The sequence below is a fragment of the Sciurus carolinensis genome, chromosome 14 (assembly GCF_902686445.1).
Source record: "Sciurus carolinensis chromosome 14, mSciCar1.2, whole genome shotgun sequence".
Classification (NCBI taxonomy): Eukaryota; Metazoa; Chordata; class Mammalia; order Rodentia; family Sciuridae; genus Sciurus; species Sciurus carolinensis.
Genome location: NC_062226.1, coordinates 67004742 through 67015480, shown reverse-complemented (window position 1 = coordinate 67015480; position 10739 = coordinate 67004742). Strand labels below are relative to the sequence as shown.

General features: G+C 37.7%; 1 protein-coding gene across 1 annotated transcript in view; it reads right to left on the bottom strand.

Annotated features, from left to right (window-relative positions):
* Positions 1 to 3065: 3065 nt before the first annotated feature.
* Pum3 (pumilio RNA binding family member 3) overlaps positions 3066 to 10739 on the bottom strand; it is a 34288-nt gene continuing 26614 nt past the window's right edge. Inside the window, exons 15-17 of the mRNA XM_047525855.1 lie at positions 8665 to 8752; positions 6243 to 6333; positions 3066 to 3368 (exon numbers count right to left, since the gene is read on the bottom strand). Coding sequence (XP_047381811.1) covers positions 3236 to 3368; positions 6243 to 6333; positions 8665 to 8752 — 312 coding nt within the window. The 3' untranslated portion in view covers positions 3066 to 3235. The remainder of the gene's footprint in view (positions 3369 to 6242; positions 6334 to 8664; positions 8753 to 10739) is intronic.

Below are 10739 nucleotides of genomic sequence, written 5' to 3'. Positions count from 1 at the left end.
CAAGAAAAGCCTGCCCCCTTCCCATTAGCTTCAAGTTTCTGCAACATATAAGGACAGCCAGGGACCTGTCCCCAAAACCCTCAAACACCAAGACCAAAAACAAAGAGAAAAAGAGCAGACTCAGAAAAGGGGCAAAGTAAAACAAAACAACCAAAAAAATACAACATCCCCAGAGATACAAGAGATACTGATTATATGAAAGAAATAAGAAGACACTTCACAGGAAGGGCTGGCAGAGAATGGGGAAAGAGTAAATACCTCACCCAGAGTGCAAAACAAAAAAACCAAAGTAATAAAAAAAGGAGGAAGGGAGGAAAACTGGAGCTTCAGACCAGCATTCAAGATCCCAAAAACAGAAACTCCTGAAACAAAGATAAAAGAAAGCTGGGGAGGAAAGGTATGAAAAATACAAGAAATAATACAAAATCTTTCCCAGAATAGAAGTGCTTGGCTTTTCTAATTAAAAATTGTTTACAAGGTGCCTAGCATGAAGAATGTTATACCACACAATCCTGAGATATAAGAAGGCTGATGATTTAAAAAATAACTAATAGTGTAAATTTCAAGGAGTCTATCCCTCCCCAAAAGGCCACACAGAAAACTATATTTCCACTGCATATGATACTATATTTCCACTGCATTTTGCAGGCACAAAAATTCTTGATCAATGCTTTCAAATTCTAAAGCAAAATTAATTAAAAACTAGAATTCTATACCCAGCTAAACTAGGTTCCCAGGTGTGAAAGAGTAAAACACCTTCAGACTTGGAAGAGCTTTACAATGCCACCTCACATGTATTTTTGCATAGAAGTGTATTAGAAGCTGTGACCATTCAAGTGTTAAAGCAAGAAAGAGAAATGCGTGGCATCAGAGAAACCAGAGAGAAATGAAGGGAAGGGGACAGGAAGATGATGGTGGACATGTAGTCCATTCTTTAGGACATCCCGAAAGCTGGGGGGAGGGGGAGGGTGGGATGTGTCTCCAAGAGAAAGTGGAAATGCTAATTGACCTGACATGTAATATTCAGTTAGATCGGCATGCTTTTAGCTGTAAATGTCTAAAGATCCAATTCACAATTACCTAGATGAAAAATGGGGGTCTATTTTCTTACACAACCAGAAGACCAAGGCTAGCATAGCTGCAGTTGATTTAGGTATCAGTTCAATATCATCAAGTTCTAGATTATTTCTAATTCTCGCTCAGCAACTGCCAGCATGCTTTCTATCTGTTCTCTTGGCTGCAAGATGGTGCAACAACTCAAGCATTGGTTGCACTGAAGGGACTATTCCTGTGGGGCTAGGGTCTCAGAAAGCTTTTCCAGGAACACCTCCTCTTCCATGGTTCACTGACTGAGCTCCTTCCAAAATCAATCACTGACTTAAGGAATGGAGCCCCCGGATTAGTTCATACCAGTGCTCTTCTGCACAAAACAAGGGAACCAGGTGTAGACTGGGCAAGTAATTTCACATTTATGACTCACTTGAGACACTAGTTGGGAAACATGGAACAGGATACCTGATCCGCATGGAAAGAAAGACAAACAAGGGCATCTCACTAGGTTGAAGAAAGAGGAAAATGGCCATCCAGTAGTTGCTAATGGAGCCTACAAGAGAAGTTTAAGTGATTCTGGTAAAAAAAAAAAGATTAAAAATTATGTAAATTAAAACAAATGACACAATGACTAATTTCAGGAAAACTCGAATGGTAGAAGAAATCAAAGTTCACTGCTTGATTCAATATTTAACAATTTATGTAGATGTAATAATACAAACCTTTTGATTGATTCATCACAAATGATGCTGTTCTATTGGGAAGAGAGGGAAGAAGAGGATTAGTGATGGTAAAGTTCTTAATCTGTATTTTTTATAACAGGAAGTCAGAAGACATCATCTAAAACTGAGAGATTAAAAATATAACTATAACAATACTGTATTTAGAAATAGCACAGCAACTGGAAGTCATTCTGGAGAGGATAAGGCAGGGGTGTCGAGGAGAGGGTAGAAAAAGTGGCTGCTTTTATAAGTTTTACAAAAGTACTTTTCTAATTATTTATAAGATATATCATGTTTTTACTTTCAAAGATGGAAAAAATAGTAGCCCCCACTCCAGGCTCTGAATGGGCCCTTTATATGAACACACATCACAATGTATTAGTCAAACAAAGGCAAGCTCTAATGTTGCTTTTTCCCCATTCACCTCCTCACACAATGCCCAGTTCCCCCAGCTGTCCTACTCCATACCCTAAGACTCAGAGGGCTGTAGTCAGGAGAGAATCCATGTGAAAAGTTATAGGTTATCAGCTCTTCTGTTCTTTGAGAAGGGTTCATACACCCTGTAGAAGAGAGGTTGTAAAGTCTGGGTACCCCTGATCTACCTACCCTTCTAAGTGTTGCCGCTCAGACCCAACTGTTGTTTTAAAATTCAGACATGCTATCTGCACTCATACTTCTGCATTGGAACAGATCTGCATCTTTTTGCCATTTACCCTATAGACTTTGACCATTTTAGTGCCAGTCCAAAGGTAGAATGTCTTATCACAAGGAGCTTATTTACTTGTAAGACTCAACTCCCTCAGAGACAGGGAGATATTTCCAGTAATCATCACCTTAATACTGCTATTCTCAGTGATCTTCTAAGTCATCTAGCACATTTCCTGCAATGAGCTTAATTTACCTAAGTAGCTTTCAAAGAAAACCTAACACGGAACTCAATCCACAGAACAAACAGAAGGCCCTCATTGTAGGGTGTCTCCCAAAGCCTCCTATAGTTCAGTTCAGAGAACTATTAATTCCCACCTAACTGATCCCACAGACTCTAGGCTCTTCATTTCCATATTCTGTCTTTTTTTGGCACAATGGTCCTCTCAAGTCCCAAATGCTCCAGGAAGACTAAGACTACATGCTCACTGAAGGTGTCTTCTCCCCCGAATCAACTCATTCAACCACACTTCATACATATTTGGTCCCACCATATCGCCATATATGATTGCTAAACTTTCCAATTACTGCCGCACACTGTGGACTACTTACTAATTCAAATGAGAGGCTGCGATTTAAAAATCAAAGACCATTTTTAGAAATAATTTTATATAAACAGATTGTTATACAAAGAAGAAACACATGTATAGAGCTTCCAAATTACCAATAAGGTGGACCCGTTGCATTCTTTTCTGTGCTACGAAGAGAACAGAGAATGGGGAAAAAAATGATTCCACTGTTTTCTTAACTATTTCCACCTATGCAGTCAATTTTTCAAGTAGAGTTTCTATGCCTTTGCTGGTACTTTTCTTTTTTTCCAACGTGGGAATAAGGCTTTTCAGTCCAGCTTTGACTTTGTTTGCGACTTCTTGGTCAGAACTCTGCAGAAGGCTGAAGACAGAAAAAAAAAAAAAAAAAAAAAAAATTAACGATAGTTAAATTAAAAAAAAAAATCCTAGATAATTTGCAGTACTACCAGGACTTACAGTAAAAAAGAATTCACTAATGTTGAGTTGAGTCCTATAACTATATACACTCTAGATGTTTTTGTTCACCAGATGAATGATGAGGGCCAGTAACCTATATATTCTAAAATCACATAGAATGTTTTATAATCTTGCAGGCAGATCTACTCAAGCAAAGACTTGATTGACTTTGATTATCTTAGGATTTAATTATATCCTGTCTTAAATTATTTTACATGCCTTCTATCTTTTCTTCCCTATCTATATTATAAGCTCAAGAGTAGAGTCCCTGTATTTTCTTTATTTATTTCATGGCCAAGAAGAGCTGAGTAGATTAATTAACCCAATTGAATGGGTATACAGGGAGCCTAGGTGGGGTATGAAAAATAAGAGGTAGCAAGCTTCCTCGCTGAACTCTACAAAATGTACTAAAGGAGTACGAGCTTTACTTCTGAGTTTCACAGCCTAAGTTTTGAAATGAGCTGCTGTTGTAATTACACAACCAAGAGCATGGTATTTAAATTATCTAGGATTCAGTTAATGGAATTAACAACAGAACCCACCTTTTCCCTTGTAAGGCTGGTCATTTCTTTTTGGTATGGGAATAGAACCCAGGGTCCTGCACATACTAAGCACCTATTCTACCACTGAGTTACACTCTAAACCCCCATGCGGTTGTATTTTGAGCCTCAAATGATCTTGTATCTGAAGTCAGAGTCAGGCACTTAGCAAACAATAAATGTCAGCCACTCAGTAAAATAACCTGAAACCTTTCTCAAGTGCTTTGCCACCAAAGTGAATGGAGGCCTGTGGACTAGTAGCAGTAAGCCCATTCCTTCTACACATGCCCGAGTTTTCTGTTCTTCCCCTGCTTCTTCAGGACCATACATAGATGTTAACCTCTGAAACACAGTCTAGAAGGAAATCACTTGTGTTTTTCAAAAGTCCCAATAACTTTCATCATGTCAGCAAAGAGGAGGGCCAGTTATTAGCAATAAGCAGCATTCCACTGCTCATGAGAGCCAAGCAACAGCACTGCTTGCCATCAAAATGTTGAAAATGTTGAAAAGTGCAGTACCCTTTTAATGGATTTGTGACTCACTTGGTGTTTTAATTTTTATACATGTTGGCTAAACAGTTACATAATGTATAACACTAATACGAGATAACATTTGACACATTAAACTTAATGATAGGCATTTTATATGCATGGTTTTCATAACAACTTTAGGATTATTAGTAATCTCATTTTTCAACCAAGAAAAACCAAAAAAGTTCAATAATTTTCCCAACGGTACCTAGTAAGCTGGGTCTGGAGCCCAGACAGCCTGTCTAAAGCCAATGCTCTTACATGCTAGACAGATTTGTGTCCCTGAGTTATTTTTCTGCTAGTATACAAAACTAATTTTCTCTTTCTACCTGAAAAAAGGCTTTTTCAGTTGCTCTAAAAAGATCTGGCACCAAAAAGACAAACAACAAACAACAAATCAAAATTTCCAAAAAGAAAACATGAGTTTTAAGTAAAATATAAATAAGCAGGGGATTTTACCAAATAAATAAAACACTACAATATTAAAAAAAAGATAATTTTATTTATTGTTAAGTTATATACAGTTCAACTTCCATTTAGAATTCCAAGTCTTTCATGTCTTCCTGTACTAATTCCAAGAAGTGCTTCATAATAAACTTGTAGTATTCTTATGTTTGAAATTTACCCAAGGGGAGCTCTGTTAAGTACCTTTATAAATTAATTTCATAGCATCAATGAATTTCTGTTTAACTGAGAGTAATGAAAGAATATGTCAGTAGGTGTTAATATACCAAATGTCTGATAAAGAAATTCATAACAAAAAAGTTTGTTTCTGCTAATGAATTCTGACTATTCAACATCAACTAGAAAATTAACTAATATTAATAAGAAATGAACAAATCATCTGTATGAAACACCCATATACTTGGGGATACTAATCAACCAGAAGAAAAGAAGGCTTTTATGAGCATACATTTGCAAGTATATGTGTACAAGATCAAATTATATACTGAAGAAATATTTAACCTAACATCTACAAACAATATAGTTAAAGTGCAAAGTAAGTTACAAATGAATTACGGTAGGAAATTCAAATCAGGATTAGTATCTTTTTTCTCAAACCATGGTAGCACAGCAGGGGAAAAATAAACAGTGAATGCTTCAAAGTAACACACAAATCTTATAAAACAAATGCTTTAAACAGAGGGTTCTGTATGGGTATAAAATGCATGGAAAGTTCAATGACCTGTAAATTACAAACTCAATGTAAGTCTAGAGAATAATATGCAAGATTCATACATCATCAGTTTTCTCTCATTTTAAGGTAGAAAAAATCAGCATGCAGATTTTAGAAACATATGCTTTCCTACTTCTTTTAGAATCACTAAAAACAAACAAAAAAATACATGTGAAGTTAGGCAAGGCATGACTTAAAAAAAAAAAAACAAACACCTTTGTCACTGTGTTTTTAGGAACACAAACTATTTACTAAAATATATAATTATGTTTTGGTCAAAACCATCATATGATGCCTTGTGAATGTCATCAGTTTGTGATCTTTGATAACCAAAAGATGGCAGTAAAAGAAATCCTAAGTACTGATTGAAAAAGCTACATTTGCTTTCTAATATTTGATGTACTTGTCTAGACTATAAACTAATTAGTACAGACTAATGCCAGATTACTAGGAACAAGTACTAGAGCTGTGAAGTAAAGGGGAAGGAAGTGTATGACTAGGTCCTGAGCAGAGAAGAAACACAATATACCTACCTGGAAAGAATAATGGCACCTCGATTTACACTAGCCCAGGACTTCAGGTTCTTCATACCAACATGTTCTATAAGCGTTCTTGCAAAACATCCTATAAAGATACAGTGAAATTTAGTGAACATCATATACCAAACTCCCAATCTTTTTTCTTCCCACCTTAAACTTACAAATATGTTTTAGTTAAAAAAAAAAAAAAAAGACTTCTCAACCAATCTCTCTTAACACTAAAAATCCCAGTACAGGTTTTATATAATGCATTAAAACAGTCATTTGTTTAAATTCTGATCCAAACTGTAAGTTGGTTAAGCAGTTACTCAGGAAAAACAATAAATTCTTTAAAAAATGCTCACTTGGTCATGCTTGCATTTCTTTTTAATATTTAATGATTTAACCTTGACCTGAAAGTTATTCAAGAAGTAAATGATTGACAAGCAGCACCTTGTTTGGTCAAAATCAAGTTTTCCTTCATGGAGGAATGCTGATCCAGAAGGTGAGAAGAACACAGTGGCTGAAGAATGACTATTCTAGGTTATATAGGGCAATTTCCCTCTATAATACTCAGATATCAAAAACACTACTCATCTTCTTTAGTACTTTTGATTCTCAAGGTCTTGGTATTATCTTAACTGTACATCAAAGTGCTGTTGGACAATGGAGAATTTCTAATGGCCAGGATTAAGTACAGATGGAAGAATGGATAATTTATCTTGAAGGCAAACATCTTGGTTAGGAAGTATGTACAATTCATTCAGATACTCAAATGTGCGGACCCTTTAAAAGTTATGAGGCGTATGGCTATTTAGGTTTCTTTTTTGGGGGGGCGGGGTACTGGGGATCTATCCCAGGGGTCACTTTACCACTGAGCTACATCCCTAGCCCTTTTCATTTTTTAAATTTTGAGGCAGGTTCTCACTAAATTTCTTAGGGCCTCACTAAGTTGCTGAGGCTGGCTTTGAACTTTTGATCCTCCCGTCTCAGCTCCCAAGTCACTGGGATTAGAGGCATATACCACCAAGCCCGGCTGCTGTTCAGACTTTCATGGCTTGCTTTTTACAAAGGTAACTACAACAATTATTTCCTGAGGTGGAAAGTATGTCTTCTTCTGAATCTGGGTGAACATGACCGACCATCTTGACCAAGTGAGTATGATAAAAGTGATGATAGCAGATGACTTCTGGGGATAAATCTTCAAAGTACTATGCATTTGGTTTATTCCCTTGTGATGCTCATGCTAAGGTACGAACCACAATACTGTGAGGAAGCCCAAACAGCCTAGGAAGAGGAAATTGAGGCTACTGATTCCTAGCTAACAGCCAGCACCAACTTGCCATTTATGTGAGATAGCTATTGTAGAAGTAGATACTATAATCCCAGAGAAACAAAGCTCTTCCAAACTTGATCCAAATGATTGTCCTGAAAACTACTGAGTTCTGAGGTGGTTGTCCCACAGCAACAGATACTTAAAAGAGGTAGACACACTCATTTGTTACTACATGAGAATGATAAATATATCAGGCCCAAACAGGCATATGTTAGAGCTATTAGCACATTTTCATTAAGAAGGAGAAAATTCCCTAGAAAAATCCCTTAAACTTTTAACAACGTCTCTGGCATAAACTCAATTCAATTATGCATCAACATTTTTTAAAGATTATAAGTTTTCTTATTAAAAAAAAAGGCAGTAGAAAATAGCCTCTATTCCTATTCTTAAAGGTTGAGTGAGAAGTGGCAGCTCTACGGCTACACTGGTTGTCTCATTAGCTAGAGAACTGTAACTTGTCTTAATTCATGATCTGTCAGCTTTTTCAGACAGTAATAGCTGAAACTAATTTGGTGGGGAAAATTCTCTTAGCAGCTTAAGAACCAGATGGAGTTTGAGTTCAGGACTAAGAGAGGAATGGTATACAACATTTCAATTACATACAAGATGCTGTCCTCCTCTTTACAGTTGAGTTTCTACAGAGCAGCAATAAGGCTTATTTAAAAAGGGCCAAGAACTGGCTTGCCCTTTGGTCATACATATTTCAATGCCGAATATATAGGCAGTTGTCCAAAATTCTCTGATGAGGATAATATTCTTCTGCTTATTCTTTTCTCAAAACTAGAGATAAAAACCATGCCTTTTCATTGGATCAAATGCTACACTATCTGTGAGGAATGGCATTTCAGGGCAATGACCAAGTCTGGTTAAAAGCCTGAAGTAGGAGAGGAGGGAAGAGAGAAAGCATGAGGGACGGTGGGAAAGTGATAAAAAAATAAATAAATAAAGGATTCTTGGACATAAGGTTTTATTCACAGACATCATTTCTAAACACTTGACAAACTTCATATGAACTTAAGTGGCCAGTGTAAAGTTCAGGGATGCCAGGAATTATAGAAATTCCACATAAGACACAAGAAAAGGTCAAGTTGCATGGCTTACCTTCTCTTCCGTTTTCTTTCCTCTTTTTATCTTGCTCTATTAACCATTTCAGAACTAGATGTCCTGCAGGATGTTCCGCAACATGAAGCTACAGGGGATCAAGAAGAGGCTAATTCAAACATCTGTTCTCATCCATGCCTTGGCCCACAATTCAACCTATATAACCACATGCAAACTTGATGCAGCCAAGTTTCAAGTTCCACAAGGCTTAAGAAGTCTTTATCTAGAATATTCATCATTTCTAGAGGGACCAGAGATCTGTTCTACTCTCCAGGCTGAAATGAACTCAGTTATGCAAGAACACAGTCCCTCCAGGGCAGGGCACACTTGACTTCCTGAATTCCAGTCCAAATAGCACAGCACCACCACCACTTTTCCAGTGGTAATATGTAGTTCTGAGGTGAGAATAAACCTCTGGAACAAAATACTACAGCAGAAACACTGAAACCTAATGTTGAATGATGAATGGTGTTTAAATACATGTGACTACAATGATGTGATGAGTAGGTAAAAAAAAAAAAAACTGTTTTAGCTCAACTTGACTCCTTTTAAAGGGTTACACCAATTGTTTCCAACTGGGGTCTCCCCGTATGGAGTATGGGAGACAATGGGCACAATCTCTTTACAGAGAAACTTACACTATGCACGCTCATCATGCCCACTTGTTAATATGAACTGCTTCAGGAGTGCAGAGGACAGGACTGCTAAGACCCATTAACCCACTTCTCCTTCCCAATTCTACGCATTAGAAGTATGCCATTCACTAAACACATGGCATGGTTTTCATTCAGAACCAAATACGTGTTGTTATCAAACATTTTCAAATGCCAAGCTTTGGCCCCGATGATTAGAAGGAATTAAAGATGAATTCAATATAATTGCTGCTACGGGAAAGGCTCCTGTTTACTCAACAGCACCTCTCTTGCCAGCTTTCTTTCCTGCTGATATGTCAACCAGTCACCCACCTCCTCTAAAGGTCCCTCTCTACTTAGGGGATACATCCTGACTGGTCTGAAGCAATGCAGTTCATCTAAACAGCTTCTGCCAGAGATTGGCCCAGAAGTGAATGTGACTTAATTCTGGCCAACAAAATGTCTATGAAAGTCTGTCTGGAAACCTGCCAGTCCCAAGAGGAAAAGATTCATTGCTCTTGCTCTTTCCTTCCTGCTTGGGACCTTGATGTGTTGACTTGGGCTATGGTAGTGAAAGCTAGCAAATGCAATGCAAGAGCAGCTGCGAAGATGAGTAAGCCAGGAGGGTGGAATAGGGCACTGTGAGGCACTACTTTTATTATTATGGTAATTAACCACTTAACTGCTACCAAGAGGCAATTTATCATTTCAAGTCAAAGCACTCCCTTCTAGAGTAACTACCCATAGTACTAGTTAAAAGTCCTTGGATCTAGACCAAAATTTAGATGTTATATTTAGTGCCCATCACATCCTGAACATATCTCAGTATAAGAATTGACTTTGACCACTTTAACACTTTGCCTGCATATGTCTCTCCAATGGACCCCAGGCTCTAAGGACGGGGACACTGTCATTTGGATACTGCTTTAAGCATTCTGGAAAGATTAATGAATAAAAGGCAAAGAAGTTGAATAATTTACTTTATATCTTCAACCTGCAATACCAGGGATAATAATAAAAGATTACTGTGCTCTGTGATGCTACGTGAAAGAAAAGGCCAATCTCTCTCAGGAAACCTTAGGTTCCACAACAAAAAGGCGCCATTCGACCTGGCCTCTGCTTGACAATTCCCACTTACCACCCCACCTTCCTGTTCTCAAACAGGCTTCCTCACTCCTTGCATCATTATGGCTGCTGCACTTGTGTTCCCTCAGCCTGGAATCTTCTTTCTACCATTTCTTGCTGAGTTACCAATGCTTCAGGTCTCAGCTTAGCTTCCCTACCTTCAGAAAGCCTTCCTGTGGGTAGGTGGCTCTTCACACAATCCCCTAAAACCTGTACTTGTCCTTCAAGCTCTCACTTAAATGCTGACCTAAATAATTACTGATGTAAATGTTTAAATAGTGTGTCCCCAAATGACAAGTTTGGGGGAGGGCAGCGCTA